Source organism: Quercus suber, unplaced genomic scaffold (assembly GCF_002906115.3).
Source record: "Quercus suber isolate HL8 unplaced genomic scaffold, Cork oak 2.0 scaffold_43, whole genome shotgun sequence".
Lineage (NCBI taxonomy): Eukaryota > Viridiplantae > Streptophyta > Magnoliopsida > Fagales > Fagaceae > Quercus > Quercus suber.
This window is the reverse complement of record NW_027069508.1, coordinates 1273927-1292615: the sequence shown is the minus strand read 5'-3', so window position 1 is coordinate 1292615 and position 18689 is coordinate 1273927. Positions and strand designations below refer to the sequence as shown.

The 18689-nt window shown below is 37.2% G+C and overlaps 1 protein-coding gene and 1 pseudogene across 1 annotated transcript; both read right to left on the bottom strand.

The window, feature by feature from the left end:
* Positions 1-5549: 5549 nt before the first annotated feature.
* LOC112037485 (NADH dehydrogenase [ubiquinone] 1 beta subcomplex subunit 10-B) lies at positions 5550-10401 on the bottom strand. The gene is made up of 3 exons (XM_024070328.2): positions 10000-10401; positions 8622-8678; positions 5550-5723 (listed from the first exon to the last, which is right to left on the bottom strand). The coding sequence occupies exons 1-2, from the start codon at positions 10283-10285 to the stop codon at positions 8644-8646; spliced, it is 321 nt and encodes a 106-aa protein (XP_023926096.1). The 5' UTR covers positions 10286-10401; the 3' UTR covers positions 5550-5723; positions 8622-8643.
* Positions 10402-13405: 3004 nt separating this feature from the next.
* LOC112037464 (uncharacterized acetyltransferase At3g50280-like) lies at positions 13406-15205 on the bottom strand (annotated as a pseudogene).
* Between the last annotated feature and the right edge of the window lie 3484 nt (positions 15206-18689).

Below are 18689 nucleotides of genomic sequence, written 5' to 3'. Positions count from 1 at the left end.
GGCAGGTGTGATCTCATAGGAATATTGAAGTACGGCTAAATCTATGTTCAATAGTAAGGTGCATGCACCCAAGGACCATCTCTAAACTAATTTTACGTTGCTTTTCCTTTTCACTTGTTAATGTAAAGAAGATATTAATTACTCCTAAATCACTCAATTAGGCTCATTTGGATCATGACTTACACGTGTTCCACTACAATATCCTCCTTTGTCGATCTTCTTCCGGCCTACCATCAATGTAGTCATTCTACAGTCCTTATTGCTGTGCTCAGGCCATAATAGTCCTTCTTTGGTCATTGATGTAACTAGGGGTGTCCTAACATGACTAGAGCCCAAAATACAGACGGAACTGCTTGACTTTGACTCTAAACCAACCTGAACCAAAGCTCTAGTCGGTCGGCAGCAGGTATCTGCCTCCAAGAACCGACACCAGCGGGTTAAGTGGCAGGTTTCCTTCTCCAAAACTCGAGCCACTTGACCCAATCGATGCTATATAAGAAATCTGGCCAAATTCGGCAAGATCAAGGTTTGTTCTGGGGAGATCCAGCAAAATTCGAAGAGATCTCAACTAGATTCAATAAGATCTTGACTAGATTTAGTGAGATCTTAACTAGATTCGACAAAATTTAGCTAGATTTGGCCAAATCCTAGCAAATTTCAGCAAATTTTTGCAAAATGATACTTTTTATAGAATCCGATGACCTCCACCTAACCCCAAAACCAACTCGCCCAATTGATGTCGGCAATCTGTTTTGGGTCCCTCCTCCTTCCACCCAATGCTGGTGGGTCGAGCCTTGATTGGGTCCAAAACCGAATCAGCCCAACCTATTTACAAGCCTAGTGCCTTCTTTCAACAATCTTTCAACATTGTCATCCTATTTTGCACGTTTCCTCCTCAATCTTGCCTAGTCCACATCCAATCAATTGAATAATTTTCAATGCTTCTTTAAGGGATCTTCTTAAGCTATTTTCCAAACTCAAGGCTTTATCAATTTTTCACCTTGAGTTTGATAGGGGTGATTAAGATAATGTGGTGGTTTATTATGTATTGGCCCAAGTGGTCAAATTTAGTGTAAAGTCCATGTACACCTAACCCTAGACATTGTAGCATCTATATATACCCTATGAGGATTCTTTGGATTTTTTTTTTTCATCATACAATAAAAGATGTAGATGCTAGGATTTTACACCATGGACGTAGGCCATTAAGCCAAACCAATTAACCCTTGTGTTCCATATCTCTCTCTCTTTGCTTCCGTCTTCTCTACAATATTCTCTATTTCAATTTGATTTTAATTCTAACAAGTTAAACCTTGATCCATTCAAATGGAACGACATTGTGTATAAGGTTAAATACAAAATGAGGATTGCCAAGAGTCTTGTATAACATAGCTAGGATAAGGATTACCAAGTGCCTTATAACTCAACTTAAACTTCATGGTATTTTCAAGAAAGATATTCAAGATTCAAATCCCCTCTATCCCATTATGTATAAAGTTTATTCCAAACTCAAAGCTTCATCAATCTTCCACCTTGAATTTGAGGTGGGTGTTAAAGTCTTAAAGATAATATAGTGGTTTATTATGTATGGACCCAAATGATATATTATACTGTTTAAAATTAAGGGTTTTATTGGTTACACCCCTAATTAAGTTATAGGGTTTTAAAAATATAATTTTCCTTAACCTTTTATTTTTCTAGTAAGAATAAAAGTTGATTTAACAATTTCCACTCAAATTACTAAAGTATATAAGAGATGCTTAACCGATTGAATACTTACGATAAAACCACTTTTATACCCAAAAAAAAAAAAAAATGGTGTCTCCCACTCAACTTTGATGAGACACTTGTTATCCTATATATGTAGTTCAATTTTGATTCGATGCTATAATCCAGCCTCCCTAAGTAAAAAAATTATTGACTCCCCCGGTAGATGTAAAGCTAGTTTGTCTACTATGAATGGAGCAATCCTGGTACGTCCATCCTCACAAGTCTTATGTGTTACATTGGGATTACAAACAAGGACAATCAAGACCCTGACGTTCTGATTCCAGGAATGAGATGCAGATCTTTTGAATGAGGACAAGGCCTCTCACAAGAATCCCATTCACAAAAACATTAAAGAATTGAGAAGATCCCCAATATATAGCATAATATATTGCCAATAGTACTTGGCGTAAGGAATCTTAAATCTATGTTGAAGTGAAAAGCCGTATATATTACTTAGTATATAATAACCAAAAGATAGAGACCATTCCCTACACAACTTGCTCATTCCTTTTTAGCTATTGAAAGAAAGAAAGAAAGAGAGTGGGGAAATATAGAACAGGGTGGTGAGGAGTATAATTAAGGAGCTCCTTTTAGTCCAATAGTGAAGGCTGAGGAGTGGCTAGAGCTGCCATCTCATGCGTTAGGCTACCCTTAAATGTTTTCTCAAGACTCAGCTAGGTGGAGAAAGATGAATACACAGAAATCAAAACGTTAAGTGTTGGCCTTTTGCATGGTGTGGGAGCAACTCCTTCCGCGTGCTTAGCCTGCCCATTGGACTGAAGGGAGCTCCCTATTCAATCACATTTGCATCATATATATTCGTATATTTTGCATTATTAAATATTATGCCAATTATTTTCCTGGTTTAGTAGTAGTAGATCGATCAAATTAATACCAATATAAGGGTTGGAATTGTGGTTAGTCTTATCCTATTCTTGGTTTTACTTGCATATTATTTCAAAGTTTTGTGCTTTTTGACAGGATAGGATATAAAGGAGAGTTGATGATGCCAGCACCGTAGGGACAGTTGAGGCCACAAGAACTGAAGTACAAGATGCTTTAAGAAGCTCAAGAACTGCGAGTCTTCCCACCATTTTTAATGGTGAAGTAAACAATAACAGCTAGCCTTAACCCCAAGTGTCAAAGATATTGGAGTGAGAGAGACCACTCTCCCAACGCTGCTTCCTAGTTCCTAGACTTACAACTGTGAGGGATTATGATAAAGTTTCTTCATTCTTGTTTTGTTATGAACTTTTTTCCCCACTTTTTCCTCTGTTCTGATGGGTTTTTCTTCGTTTGGTCGTGGAGAACGGAGCAATACAACTCTGATAGACTTCAAATGTAAGAGAAACAACGATATATATTGTGATCCACTTCAACTGTATCCGTTAACACCATTGTATTTTTCACTCACCGAAGTAGCAAAGCAAAGCAGATGAAATTTTTAAATATTGATCCTAGATAGCATCCAAAAAAATTCTTTAATACTAGAGTTGTTGCTTAACAAGTTAACTCAAAAGTGACTTTTATTAACAAACAACTTACGAAGCGAGACTAAGGTTTAAGATCCAGAAATGTTTTAATAATCTTACAAGATCTTCATTCAGAATGATGTGAAAGAACTCTTTTTAACAGACATGATTGACACCAATTTTTTTGTTAAGGAAAGTTTTGGTTAATTTTCTGTTTGTGCATCTTTGGAGGAGAGAGAGATGCTATAAAAAAAAACTATATTTCTCACCCATTTAGTAAAACATTGCTCTAGAACAAATCAAAGTGCAAAACAACTGAATGAAAAATACCTTCCCCACCTCCCCTACCCCACTATTACCTAAAAAATAAACCTTCGAAAGCACCCCAGTTAGACACAATGATAAGCATCCCAAGCTCATCGAGACCCACAGGATAAACCTTCCCCAAAACTCACAAGAAGACAATATGATCTGGATCCCAAGCTTGAGGAATTTATCAACAAAATTAGAATACCAATTATCCCAACATATGAGAAACAATGAAAGATGCCCGCCCATTGGAAGGAAAAGAAAGGAAATAATGTGTATGCTGAAAATACATGAGAGACTAATACCACTATGGTAGATAACGTGACAAATCATCCTAACAAGGTTGGTATTACAAAAGAGAAACCACGCGGAGGAAATGGAATGCGTTTTATGTTGTGCCAAAGAGGAGACTCTTGCAAACATTTTCATAAAGAGTAAGTCTTGTGCCACATAAAGTGGCACAACAAATGTCACAATTCGCCCATGTGGCAAGTTGTGATTGGTGGAGAGGTGTCTCCATATGGACCCACCACAACCCCTCCACCAACCACAACTCACCAAATGGGCGAATTGTGACATTTATTGTGCCAGTTCATGTGGTACAAGACTTAGTCTTTCGTAGATTACTCAATAACAAAAATTATATGCACTCAATCCCCATGGCCAATTGATCCTTAGATTGTAAGCTCATTTACTAAAAGTTATAAACTGAATATTTGTTTTCTTGGGAATATGCAGATTCAAGTAATGCAAGAAGCTGTGAGAAATGACGAAGCATGGATAGCGGACATAGGAAGAAACTACTAAAAAGATAGGACTAAACTTGTAGAAGAACAGAACAGATAGTGCTGAAGCCGGTTCAGTGTTAAAATCAGCGAAATTAGTATACAAATTAGTAATGTGCAAAGGGTATGCTTTAAATGTAATCAGCCCGTATCAAAATTTCTCAGTGCAATCACACTAGGCCATTGAAAATATCACTATTGAAACTATACCTGTCTTAAACTCTTTTGCAGGGTGGAGTGTTAATCACATCATACCTTTAGAGAAACTAATTTTGTTGTCCACAATATATCTAAATGGCCTCTTTTGTGTAACTATGAGGGATCCCTACTCTTGTTTTTTCCCCCAAGAGAGATGGAGCCAAGTCCCTCCTTATAATATCCTTTTGTATTCTGATGTATCCTTTTGATTTATTGTTAGTAGTTGGTATTACTCAATAAATAAATAAATAAACCACTTAAAAACAAATGTATAAACTTAGAAGTATCATATGTAACAGCATGGGAAACAAAATTATCAGGGAAACCATTAGCCTAACAATGAAACATGCAAACAAAGGATTCCAATATTAAAACAAAATAAGATCAATTTGTTGTAATTCCCCAATAACTATTAAGCAATTTCTAGAACCATTCACTTCTTGCAAGTGGATAGTCTCCCAAGATATCTTCACTAGCACTTGGCACTACCCACTGTTGCATGTACACTCCTATCCAATTATGATAATTTGTAAAAAGTTCATACTAACGAGTACTTTTAGAGCAATAGTTGACAATCCATTATAGGAAAGTTTTAACACCGGAAATGAAAAAAATTGTCAAAACATTAATTGTTTTTTCTTTTTCTTTTTCCATAAAAACTTTCTTTAAATGGATTATTAAACATTACCCTAAGAGCATTCGTTAGCATTTTCCTTTCTAAAATTAGCTAATAGTCCAATTTATTTCTCAAAGGCATTTTGGCAAGATACAAGACATTGAAGCCTTAAATAATCACCCTTCCAATGCAAAGTGGCAATGAAATTCCTAGGTAGTTTTCCTTGATATCAGCAGTCAACCCGAGTACAGATTGCAAGGCATTATTAACTACAAGGCATCATAAGGGGCAACCAAACTGTGACAAGAAATATTATTTAATCAACTGAGGTACTCTCATCCATGGCCAAGTCCAGATACCTGCCTTTTTTTTCTTTTTTCTTTTGGATGCCATCAGGAATAAAAACTAAGATGAAAGCCAGAGCAATAACATTTGGCCTCTGCACATAGCAAATGAAAAGAGATATTTGTGAAGTCCAAATAAAACAAAAGAACAACAATACAACCAAACTGCTACAAGAGCAAGCCCCCCCTTCCATCCATGAGCATTCAGCTACCGCCCAAATTGAGTTCCCTGCAAGAAGGAAGCAGAACTTAATTCCTTTATCATAGGTGGGGCAAGAACGTTGTTGCTAAAAGTTAATACAAAAAAATCTCTGTTTAGGCACAGGAAAATAGCAAAAGTAGCAGAATAGTACATGGTGGGAAACTTTAAAATGTAAAAAGGCCAGCCAAGATCAGATGCCCAATCAATTACCACTCCATAAACAAATTACCATGGTCAACATCAAAGGGTGAGGATCAACAGCCTAGTCATGTTAGCAAGCCAGTCAACCAACATAACTAAATACTACTCATTTTTCTTTTCTCAAGATATGGGTTCTGCACCTATTGGCCCATTTCCAGGTTCTTACCTTTCCAGACAAGGTAGCATTTCTCATGATAACCCAAAAAAATCTACATGGTAGCCTACTCAAAAGCAAAGGATTGGCTATCATTGCAGATGGTGAATTGAAACAATCTTATCACATGCCAGGAGCAGAATCAATTTTATTTTTGAATCTATTATATTTCCAGATTTCATTTTGAATTTTGAACTAGATTTCTTTTTGAATTTTGAATTTAGTTTTAATATTGTTGAGGATTTTACGCAGTGTATTTTGCTTGATTGAGACTTTCCTTTTGATGTATACTTGGAAGCCTATTAAAAAAAAAAAAAATCAAAATTGTTTTGAGCAATACAATTTGAATAATTCCAAGCACCGTAAGGTGGTGAAGCCTAGGGTGGTGAAGCATAGGATTTTTTATGTTCGTTCTTGATTTCCCTTTTAATGTGGCCCAGCCCCCAAAGAGAAAAAAGGAAAATAAAATAAAATAACACTGAGAAAAAAGATTTAAAAAATCCAGAGTAATTATCATAATATTAATGAGTTTGTCATTTCTCCTTTGAAAAATAATAACAATTCGTCTATGAAGGCCCAAGCAATGGTCTCTACATGAAACATTGCTCTGGCTGCACACTAATGATAGTCTTTTCTTGAAATGGTAACTCTAACAATAGAGGCTTTTCTTGTTATTTTTTCCCTCATATCTCATATCCCCATTTACAAGGAAATTAAAATTCAATTGAGCCAACACTTGATTGGATAGAAATACAGTTTTTGAAGCAGAAAAAGGCACCATACTAAGTACTAACATATCATCCATCCAGCACACACAAATAAATGGCACATTTTTTTACCAGTTCCCTTTTCATGCATCATGAGAATCCATTTTCTAGGTAAAACTGGTTGCAACCCCATGTTAAATATAAAAATAATGTAAAACCTCAATAAACCAACATCAGATCTGACCAACAAAGCCAAAAGTTGCAATTGAATTTGTCATGACCAAAGGAAAGTGCTAGTCACACCTATGCTTTATCCCAAGAGGCCAAAAGGACAAATCAATTTACAATTAGGACTCCCCATAATCACTTATATAGCCCAAATCAACCTAGTACACACCCAATGCGGGACTCAAAACACCCAGCAATACACACTCATTAATTTAATCCAAAACAATCCACCCAATCTAGAGGATGTTAGATTCTCCCCAACTTCAATCCATCCTAACAAAGTTGTCAAGGCCGCATTTCACTGCAGTTCCCTCAAGCCACACGGCATTCACAGGTGAGGTCTGATACAATTTATCACAGCTCAACAAAAGTGCTAGTCACATCTATGCTACACCCTAAAAAGATTAGTCAAGCTACAAACTGGGCTCTCATAATCGCTTATATAATCCGTAACACCTAATGCACACCTAATACAGGACTCAAAACACACTTGCACAATACAAACTCATACAATCTGAGTCCGACACTGCACAATCCAGACAATCAGCGATATCACAATATTGATCTTTCTTCCAAATTTAAAAGGTAATTAAATTGATGTAGGATCTTTAGGAACCCAACACTAAATTAAATTTCTTGATGAGATCTTGAAGGGTCCTCGAATAAGGTGATGCAAGCATTGCAATGAGATGTCACGATCTCAATTTTATCTTATTTTATTTACTTTTAAGTGTCAAGGGAAATTTTGTAGTTTCTCAATTTCTAGACATGGGTTGTACTAAGGGTCCATTAGGTCTTATCTTGGGTTTTATTTAAGTGTAGTTATTTAGTTGGTCTTAGTAGTAAAAGCCCAAGGTGACTCTTATTAAGGTTTTAAGAAGTCCAATTTCTACTAGGAATAGGTATTAGTCTTCTACATAATGCTTTCTATTAAAAATAGAAGAATAAGTTTTCTAAATTTTCATAGCTATGGAGCTTAATTTGAGGTCGTGTGAAGCAATCTTCTCTGGGGATGCCAAGGGAAATCTTGAAACCCTAATAAGAGTTGAACTCCTTGAGCTTCTACTACAATTTCCAAACTAAATAACTCAACTTAAATAAAAACACAGTAAGAACCAATATACTATTAGTACAGCCCATCTCCAAGAAGCCAGAAAATTAAAAACTGCCCCTGAAACTTAAAATTTATATGAAATTGGCTTGTTGTTGCCGGCATGACCTTCTTATTTTTCCAAGATACAAAGAAAATGTCAATTTCAGTTACATATAGAACCATGGGAAACAATTCAGAATCCATACATCTCACATTTCCAATGCACATACTTCTTTCCCTAAGGAATGCAAAAGATAGTAGCTTATTCTCCAAAATGCTACCTTAGATTGCTACAAAATTTTAAAAAATATACAAAGATTTAGGTGTAAATAAATTGAATTTTTTGTCAATTTTTTTTTCTCCCCTCCATATACTTGGCAACCATAGGAGGAAAGAAAGGGGGGAAAAACCTTCACGATTGCACAAAAAAGTTTAAAAAAAAAAAAAAAACAATAATTACAACAAAAGAGAAAGATTCATACAATCCAGAAGTGTTATTTAAAGACAGATTATAAAGTTCACAAACCAAACTGTAAGCATACCTTAAATAGCTTATGCCGTGAATCAGTCAGACTCAACCGACTCAACCACCTTTGGACCTGATTTAGAATATCAAAAGAGAGAGTCAGTGACCTGGAGAGAGAAAATGGGCATACAATCACAACAGAAGCTGTCAAGTGAAAATAAATGAATTCAACTCTCACACATTTCACCATATAAAACCCACAAAACTAAAAACAGGTGCTCAATCATTTGTCTTTGATTCACACTTCTACAAACAAAAACAACATGGTACATACTTTAAATTCAACCAATTGGTTCAATTCTCCTTCTCTCTCACTTTTCTTTTCCCTACCTCCCCCTATATACAAACCCTAACCACTAGAAGGAGCAAGTGAGGGATTTCCCCAGCACCTGATAAACAATATACATGTGTGTGTGTGTGTGTGTGAAACAACTTTGAAGCAAATTTTTTTTTTTAATAAATAAATAATTTCATCAAAAGCCAAAAAGGGTGCAAGCCCAATACATGGGCTGTGTACAGAAGTAGGCACATAAAAAAGGATTCAATACCAACAAAAAAGAACAGAAAGCAACTAATGAAAGTTTGAGAAGTCTATGAAATCTAAGAACCCCTATATGGAAAATGAAAAATACAACAAAGTCTACTCGTATAAAGACTTTAGAAACAAGTATTTCAACTTCATCACGCTAAGTTCTTGACCCTAAGCACCGAGCATTTTGTTTTCTCTAAAGAAACAAAGGAACCGCTTGCCCTACCTCCTCAACAACTCTTCCACCAAATCTCCCTTTCCAACTCAACAACACCTCCATCACCCAAGAAACACCCAAACAAACAAAATACACACGAAGCACCACTCGACAACAATAAGACCCCTTCTCCTTAAATTATCTGTTGTCAAAATCCTCTCCAATGCCACACAACAAGAAAAGAACACAACCTACAGTGAGACACAAAATTTCCAAGGGAAGTCTGCACCACCCCCTCATAAAGCCCAAATTTGAAGCACATATTTTCATTACTAACTGAACCCCACTCAACCATTTGCTTCTATTCTTCCTAATTAATTCACTAAAATCCCTCTTTAATTTTCAAAACACCCAGAATGATGTTCAAAAAGATGTCAAAATGAATCCCACAAATGTTTATTCAATTTCTAGAATTCAGAACAACATAACATGAATCAAGGAGTACCCTTTTCTTTTTTTCCTCTCATAGCTTTCCCGGAAACCAAACCAAACAGTTTTTGACCCAAAATAGCTTATCTATATATCAAAGCACCTAGACCCCACTTCATATATGAAAGTATTGTTTAAAAAAAAAAAAACCCAGATTTTCAATCTCAAAGTTAAAGCATTTTGTAGAAAAAAAGAAGAAGATGATGATGAGAGAGCGACCGTGGAGGGAGGGGTGGCGACCGTCCTTGCCCCAGCCGATGCCACGAGTGGAGTCGAGATATTGTTGGACGAGGTGTCGACACTTCTGGAGATGGTTGACGCCTTCGATGCGGTAGCACCACTTGAGCTTCTCCCTGATGATCTTGGCTTTCTCGATTTCGATCCACTTCTCCCTCACCAAGTACTCCCTCATCTCCAGCATCGCCACCGGGTCCTTGTACGGGTTCGATGGATCGAAGTCATCTGGGGGCGATTCATCGAACTCCAATCCCTTCTTTCTCCCCATTTTTCACTCTCTCAATCTCTCTTATCACTCAATCAGAGTCTCTCACTCTCTTTCTCCCTCAGCCCCCACCTGGAAATGTAAATGCTGTTTGTGAGTTTGAGTAATGGTTGGTTGGATTGTTGGGCCTTTTTTTTTTCCTTTTTCTTTTTTTCCTGAGAATCGATTGGGCTTTTGCTTTGATTGTATAAAGGTTATAGGAGGCCTTTATTGGGAGAGAGTTTTACAAGTTTCCGAAACATATATCCTGTCTCACAAGGAGGTGGGTGCTACACATGTGGAGTTCACCTCCTTGTGAGAAAGATAGAATTTCTCCTTTATAGGCCCGTTTCTGAATAATTCTGAGTTTTTTTAAAAATTCTATTTAGTTTAATTTGGATAAAACTCTATTACCTAAGTTTCGAAAAAATTTAAAATTCTGCTCTAAGGGTCTGTTTAGATACATTTTATTATTGAAAACTGAAAACACTGTAACAAAATAATTTTTAAATGTGTGAATAGTGTTGTGAGACCCAATTTTGAAATTGGTTTTGCTGAAAAAGTACTTGTAAGTCCCGTGAATAGTGCACAGGACCCACTAAAAAAAAACACACCCGCTAAGAAACACGCAAAACGCGCTTCCTAAACTCACACTAACTAAAACTTTTAAGAAATTAAAATGTGACAAAAATTTCTCTCTCTCACCAAGCGTCCTCTAAGGTGTAGGTCAGCAGTTGTAATGGAGTTGTGCGTAGTTTGGGTTAGCAATTTTGGATTTGGGTTGGCAAATTTGGGTTTCGATGGTTTTTGGTGTTGGGTTGTTATGTTTGTTATGATGGTGAAGTGATGGTGGGTTCGGTGGTTTTGGGTTGATTTGATATTTGGATTTGTTGTGATTTTGCGAGGTTGGTTTTGGGCATCCGGTTGTAGGGTTCATTGTGATGTTGTAGCAGTGCTATGGTGGTGGGTTCAATGGTTTTGGGTTGATCTTATTTTTTTTTTTTTTCCTGATTTTGTGGTATGCTAAGATATATAAAGTAACTTTTTAGAGTGTAAAATGAGTTTTTTTTTTTTTTTTTTGATACACTAATGCTATTGTTCTAACAAAGGTTCTAAAATATTGGATCAATAGAAAACCAACCAAATTAGAACCCTAAACTATTTGGAAAAAATAATTGTTATAAATGTGATAAATCATCAATGATAATTAATATTCCTTAGTAGCTTGAAACTTTAATTTTTCTAAACCAATATATTATAGGGTAAGTCATTAACATTAGTCACCTAATCTTCCATATGACCGCACACCAAACAATCTTTATTTGTCTCTCTTAACTCCAAAATCAATTTTGAAAATTTTTTTACAACTTTACTTAACCATACATCACCTTCTATCCAAGTTAAAGTAAAAGTAATTTTTTTTTAAATAATAAAATTTCATTTCTTTTTATTAATTTTATGCTCGAACTATGATCTTTGATTCTCAATATAAAAGAGAGTAATTCTTAGATACTCTTAGAGTACGGTGAACGTTACTCTCTTCTCTCACATTCATAGTGGGATATACTCATTAAATTCATAGCAAGATCTATCATGAATGTGAGACGAGGAAGCACAATTTCAATATACTCCAAGAGTACTTAAGAATTTTCCTATGAAATAAACCTTGATTTAGTTAATTAATTCATCAAATTCTTAATATTAAATATAAAATGGCAATTTATTATTTTAGTTCTCAAATTTTTTTAGTTGGACTTGGGAGTGATGATCTTAGCTTGTGATCATAAAGGGAGAGTTGTGACGGTTGTGACGGCCATGGGCAAGAAAGTTCAAGCAAAAGTTCAAGGGGGTGAAGATCATCTACAAGTCTCAATTAGCAAAATGTTATTGATGTAGCGATGTTTGCTTAGAGGAGTGTCTCACCACCTTATGTTGCTAAAGATGTATCTCTTTTTTATTTATTAATTTTAAAAAAAAAATATATATATATATATATATACACACACGACAATGATGGATTATTAAGTTGAATCTTGTGTAACTTTAAGTAATATTATACTATTTAAAGCTTGTTTGGTAATGTTGTTTGAACAATAGTTTTTGTTATTTAAACATCACAACACGTATTTCCACAACACTTTTTTACCCACATGTATTTTCATAACACTTAAACAACGTTACTAGAAATTTCTTACCAAACAGGCAGTGTCTGTTTTTGGAACAGCTTATTTAGTTGAAACTGAAAACTTTTTGTTGAAAGTAATGTAGATAAAGCTAAAAGTAGTTGAAATAGTACAATAGAACCCATAAATAATACCAAAAAGTATAATGAGACTCATAAATAGTAACAAAAAAAACTGAATAGTAAAAAAAAACTGACTTTTTAAGTCATACCGAACACACACTTAATAACATTTATTTATTGGACGTGAACTTTCACAACTTAATAACTTTTTATTATACGAGAATTCTAACAAATCTTTAATTGGATTACACTATCTTCATGCTAGTGCATCTGGAGGGGCAGAGAGACAGCAACTTTTTATTTAATGTGAATTCTGACAAATCTTTCATTAAATTACACTTTCTTCACACTGTGCACCTAGTGTAGGGGTGTGCAGCCAACCCACCAACCCACCAAAACCGACTCGTTGGGTTGGCTTTTAGGGCTTGGTGGGTTGGGTTGGGTCACAAAATTTTTTTTTATAGCGGATCAGGTTTGGTTTAGGTCATAAAATTCCAAACCCGCCAAATCCAACCCAACCCACCCATATATTTAATATATATATTTAAAATATATTATATAATTAATAAATTTTTTAAAATAACTAGCTCTTTCTATCCTATATAAAATCCAATTAGTTCACACAAATCCTAGTAAATTACTATTGTTATTTAGTTATTGTTTGGCTTTAAGGAGTCACATTAATACTAATCTTTGGGTTTTTTAATATATTTATATTTATATTTTTTTTCTAGTCAATTTAATAATAATAATAAATTTGTCCAACTCTTGGGTTCAACCCGACCCATGTGGGTTAGGTTGGACTTATGTGATGGGTTGAATTTTTTTGACCCACCATAGTGGGTTGGGTCAAAAAATCTCCTTAATCTGACCCAACCTGACCCATGCACACCCCTAATCTAGTGGGATAGAGAGACAGAATCCATGAACTCCTCATCAGACTCAAGAGCGCTCATTGATTCTGACAGAAGACACAGGTCCAAATCAATGCTTCCTCCTCCTTCACGACCCAGGTATGAGGAAACTTTCCCATCAAATTTGTTTGTATTCCCACAAGGAAGTGCCATTGCTATCCCCATTCCAAATTCATTCTCATACACGTTGAACCTGGGTGAACTTACCATCCTTACACTGTATGGGTCAAAAAACTGAGCAAGTTGCAAAACAAAAGGAGACCGCAGCTAGGTATTAAGAATGTCAATGAAATTAGCCACAACCTCATGCAACTTCCAAGCCGCCCACCCAAGATTATGTTCAAGCAATTCAACAGCTGTCGTTACTCCTCCCACTGCGTAAAGTGAGTTCCCAAAGTAATCATTAGACAAGGATGGCTCCATTCTTGACCTGTTATCGATGGCCAATTTGCAATGTGTTATCTGATCATGTGGCAAATAACGTGCACGCGTTATGCACCTCTAGACAAGTGCGGACAAGGTCTGAAAGGAAGATATTTTGTTGGTATTGGATTCTGCATTGGCTTTTGCTTTGAGTTTTGCTATGGATTCAAATGAGAATTGGAACGTTCTTTCTCTAATTAGTTTTGGTGCTTTAAATATGGAAATGAACTCATCTTGGTGTGTGAAAAGGAGGTTGATAATTGGACTAACACCATCAGGAAACCATCGTTTGCGGATTGGTGGGCGTGTGATGGAAATATTATTTCCCTGTGCCTGAAAGATCTCAGACCAAGTGTTAAAGAAATGCCAATAAGAGGCTTCATCACCAATGCAATGGTTCGTGGAACAGCCTATAAAGATACCATCTTTTAGTTCTATCACTTGAATGGAAAGCAAAGGCATGGTATGACCATCATAGTTGACTGCCCTGTCATGATCAAAAAAGGATTGAAAGATTGATGGTACGTCAATCGAAGAAAGGATATCAGATATTGTCATGTCTAGATATGCATAGATGAATTTAGTTCTAGGGTTGTTACTGCAATCAACAAAAATCAAGCTTGAAGGTCAGTTTTCATGTTTTTGTGTCACAAGCTATGAAGCACAGGTGCGTTTCCAAATTCGGCTGCGGGCGCAAGTGTGGGACTCGGCAATTTTTAAAAAGGTAGGGTGCAGGTGTGACGGGGTGTGGTGATTAAAAAATTATTAAAAATATTTTTATTTATATTTTCTATATATTTTTACTATTAAAATATTCTTAAAAAACACATTACTATGGCCTTAGTTCACAAAACAAAGAAAGAAGAAGGCAAGAAACACAAAACAAAAAAGAAAACACAAAAGAAGCAACAAATATTCAAAATAAAATTGAGGAATGACAGATTTAGGATATTTGGGCCTCATTCGAAGCCGAGTCAATGCGAATCCCAAAAAAAAAAAAAACAACCTCAGATGCGCAGACAACGATGTTAGTGGCCGCACCTCACGTCAAACTCCACTATGGCACCCTTCCAACCGCGTTGATGCTTCCTAGGTCACAAGGCAGCCTGCAAGCGGGTAGAAATGGGCAAGGGTGATAGAGAGGGAATGCTTAAGCCTATCCAAGAGAGACTTGACGAAGTCTTCTTGGGAATTTACTGCTAGAGGTTTGGTAAAACGAAGGCCCTTCTGCATGTATTTTCCTGAAAGCATGGCAAGATCCCATGGTGTCAGGTATAAAGGCCTCTTTGACTCTTCTAAAGCATATTGTGGTTTGATAAAGCTCTCTAAAATGTATTGGATTTTGGGGGGAGTAGTAGACATTAGAAATGGGTCTCAGAATTGTTGGTCTTAGAATTGTTTCAAGGGGCTAAAGGGAAGTGATTTACAGATGTTTTGAATAGCTATTTTGGTTTATATAGTTGAAGATTTGCAAATGTTTGATTCTAGCTCTCCCTTTTCTTTTCTTTTTCCATTAAGCATTATTAAATTCTAATGATAATATATATAAAGTTAGGTCCCTTCCCTCCCCACCTAGAATGAACTAGTGCTAGTGGTAAAGTTTATACTCTTGTCTAATGTTAGAGATATATTTGAGTATGCCCCACTGGAAAAAGGATGGAAGATGACTAGAAATGGAGACCGATGGGAGGATAGGCGCTCCAAACTACCTACTAAAAGGTTTACTAATTTCACCTCGTTGATTACCTCAATCGATTAGGTCTTGATACAGATCAGGGACGATACAACCTTGACATGGCTTGTCAAGTTAAAGGGAGATCCCAATAGGAGGTCTAGAGACAAGTACTGCTGTTTTCATCGTGACCATGGTCACGACACATCTGAATGCTACAACTTGAAACAACAAATCGAGGCCTCATCAAACAAGGAAAGCTACAACGATTCGTCATCAAAGAAAGAACAGATAATAACCCGCTACAAGAACAGGCTGGTATGAGGAATAACGAGCACCCTAGGCCGTCTTTAAGGGACATAAGGTTGATAGTAAGGGGCACCACAGCATCTGGCTCGACTAGGAAGGCAAGAAAAACTTACCTTAGGATGGTTCAAAATGTCCAGCTAATGGAGTTCATCCTAAAGATGGCGCGGGTGGACAACCCCATAATTGGGTTTTAGAGGAAGATGCTCGACGTCTCCACCACCCCCATGATGATGCTCTCGTTGTTACCATACGGGAGGGAGACTACAACACCCATCGGGTCCTAGTCGATAATGGAAGCTCGGCTGATATCCTGTATTACCCGACATTCCAACAAATGAGAATCAAGAAAGAACGACTCATACTGACCAATGCACCACTGGTTGGGTTCAGAGGAACGAAAGAATATCCCATTAGGGTAGTTACACTACCTATAACCATCAGAGATTACCCTCAACAGATCACCAAGGATGTGACTTTCCTTGTCGTCGACTGCTTATCCACTTACAATGCCATATTGGGCCGACCTACACTCAATACATGGAAGGCCGTGACTTCGACCTATCACCTGATGATCATGTTCCCCACCGAGTACAGGGTAGGAAAGGTACGTGGAGACCAAGTGGCAGTACGATAATGCTACATAGTGATGTTAGAGATAGATTAAGGAGTTGGAAATGATACTTCTCAATGACTCCAACCTGAGCAGACAACCAAGATCGACACCTTCGCCAATCCACCAATTCATCAAGCGCTCACGGCTTTCCTAAGAGAGAACCAGGATGTCTTTGCCTGGAGCCACAAAGACATGCCCAGGATCGACCCCTCAGTCATGATTCACAGGTTAAATGTATTGTCTTCTTTTCCCCCTATCCGCTAGAAAAAGATAGTGTTTGCCCAAGAGTGAGACAAAGCTATAGCGGAAGAAATCCACAAGTTGCAAGATGCAAAGTTCATAAGGGAGGTATACTATCCCGATTGGCTAGCCAATGTAGTAATGGTCAAGAAGGCCAATGAAAAGTGAAGGATGTGTGTAGATTTCACATACTAAATAAGGTTTGCCCCAAAGATAGCTACCCACTCTCATGGATCGATGTCCTAGTGGACTCAACAGTGAGGCACTAGTTACTGAGCTACATGGATGCTTTCTCTGGTTACAACCAAATCAAGCTGGATGAGGATAACTAGGAGAAAACTTCATTCATCACCAGTCAAGGCCTCTTCTGTTATAAAGTAATGCCATTCGGTCTCAAAAACGCAGGAGCTACGTATCAAAGACTCATGAACAAGATGTTTGCACATCAAATTGGAATGAACATCCAAGTCTACATGGATGATATGCTAGTGAAAAGTCGAAGGGAAGATCATCATTTGGAAGACCTCAAGGAGACCTTCGATATACTCCGTTCTTATAACATGAAACTTAATCCAAGTAAATGTGCATTTGGGGTGACGGCTGGAAAATTTTTAGGACTTATGGTGTCTCAAAGGGGCATTGAAGTTAACCAAGACAAGATCCGAGCCATAATAGAGATGACACCATCTAAGAATGTAAAGGAGGTACAAAGCCTCAACGGTAAGGTAGCAGCAATGAACAGGTTTGTATCAAGAGCAATGGATAAATGCTGGCCCTTCTTCCATATATTGAAGAAGTCTTTCGAATGGACAGTCAAATGTCAACAAGCGTTCAAGAACTTAAAAGCATACCCCTCTTCCCCACTATTACTAAGTCCTTCCAAACCTAGAGATGAGCTATTTCTTTACCTGGCCATCTCCCTAGCTGCAGTTAGTGCAGCCTTAAACAGAGAAGAGGAAAAAGTGTAGAAACCTGTGTACTACACTAGCCGAGCACTCTGAGGCGCAAAGGAAAGATACCCCCCTATGGAGAAGCTAGCTTTTGCCCTAGTTACCGCAACTTGCAAACTTAAAACCCATTTCCAGGCCCATACGATGGTCGTCTTAATAGACAAACCCCTACAGAGAGTAATGAGTAATCTGGAAGCCGCCAGATAAATGGCATTATAGGCGATCGAGTTGAGCAAATTCAACATACAATATTGCCCGCGCACTGTAGTAAAGGGACAGGTAGTTGCTGACTTTATCACGAAATTCACCAATATGGAAGACCAGGGGGCAGAGGCGCATCCTCAATGGATTATCCATACGGACGGATCATCCAACAGACAAGCTGGCGATGCAGGAATAGTGATCCACTCTCTAAAAGGGGACGAGATCGAGTGCATGGTTCATCTCAACTTCCCTATGACCAACAATGAGGTGGAGTAAGAAGCCTTAGTGGCAAGATTGGACCTAGCTAAAGCAGTAAGGGCCACAAGTGTCATTGTTTATTGTGACTCTCAGGTAATCATGAGTCAGGTGAATAGTGACTGCGAGTGCAAAGGTGAACAGATAAAGAAGTACCTAGAGCAAGTAAGGAAGCGGGTAGAGAACGACCTTTAGGCCAAGTTTGTTCAAATCTCAAAGGAAGAGAACGAGCAACCAGACCGTCTTGCCAAGGCCGCATTAGCAGAACACATGCTCATTGTTGTGGGCCTTTGTGATATTGGGCTGGGCTACCTCCTGCGATACTAGGCCCAAATATTCTAAGTCAGGAAGTTGAGACCAGTCCAACTACAATTCAATTTGGTCCGACTTGTGCGCAAACTATGCCTTATTTGCTAAGAACATGCTTACGACAGGCAGAGCTCCCTTAAAGGAGTTGTGGCAAACAAACATAATAATAATAATGACAAAAGAAAGTACTTCAACTTCTTAATCAAAGTGAATAAATAATCCCTAATTAAGAAAGATAATCACAATAATAACAATCGCTTTTGTAAAGAAAGTAAGGGGAATAAGTGGGTAGTA

Bases quoted from the DNA above. Each gene is read 5' to 3' on its own strand.
- LOC112037485 (XM_024070328.2), bottom strand. From the start codon at position 10,285: ATGGGGAGAAAGAAGGGATTGGAGTTCGATGAATCGCCCCCAGATGAC. The intron at 8,679-9,999 runs GTCGCTCTCTCA...ATTCTAAATCAG, and splicing joins TCGCCACCCCTCCCTCCACG to GTCCAAAGGTGGTTGAGTCG.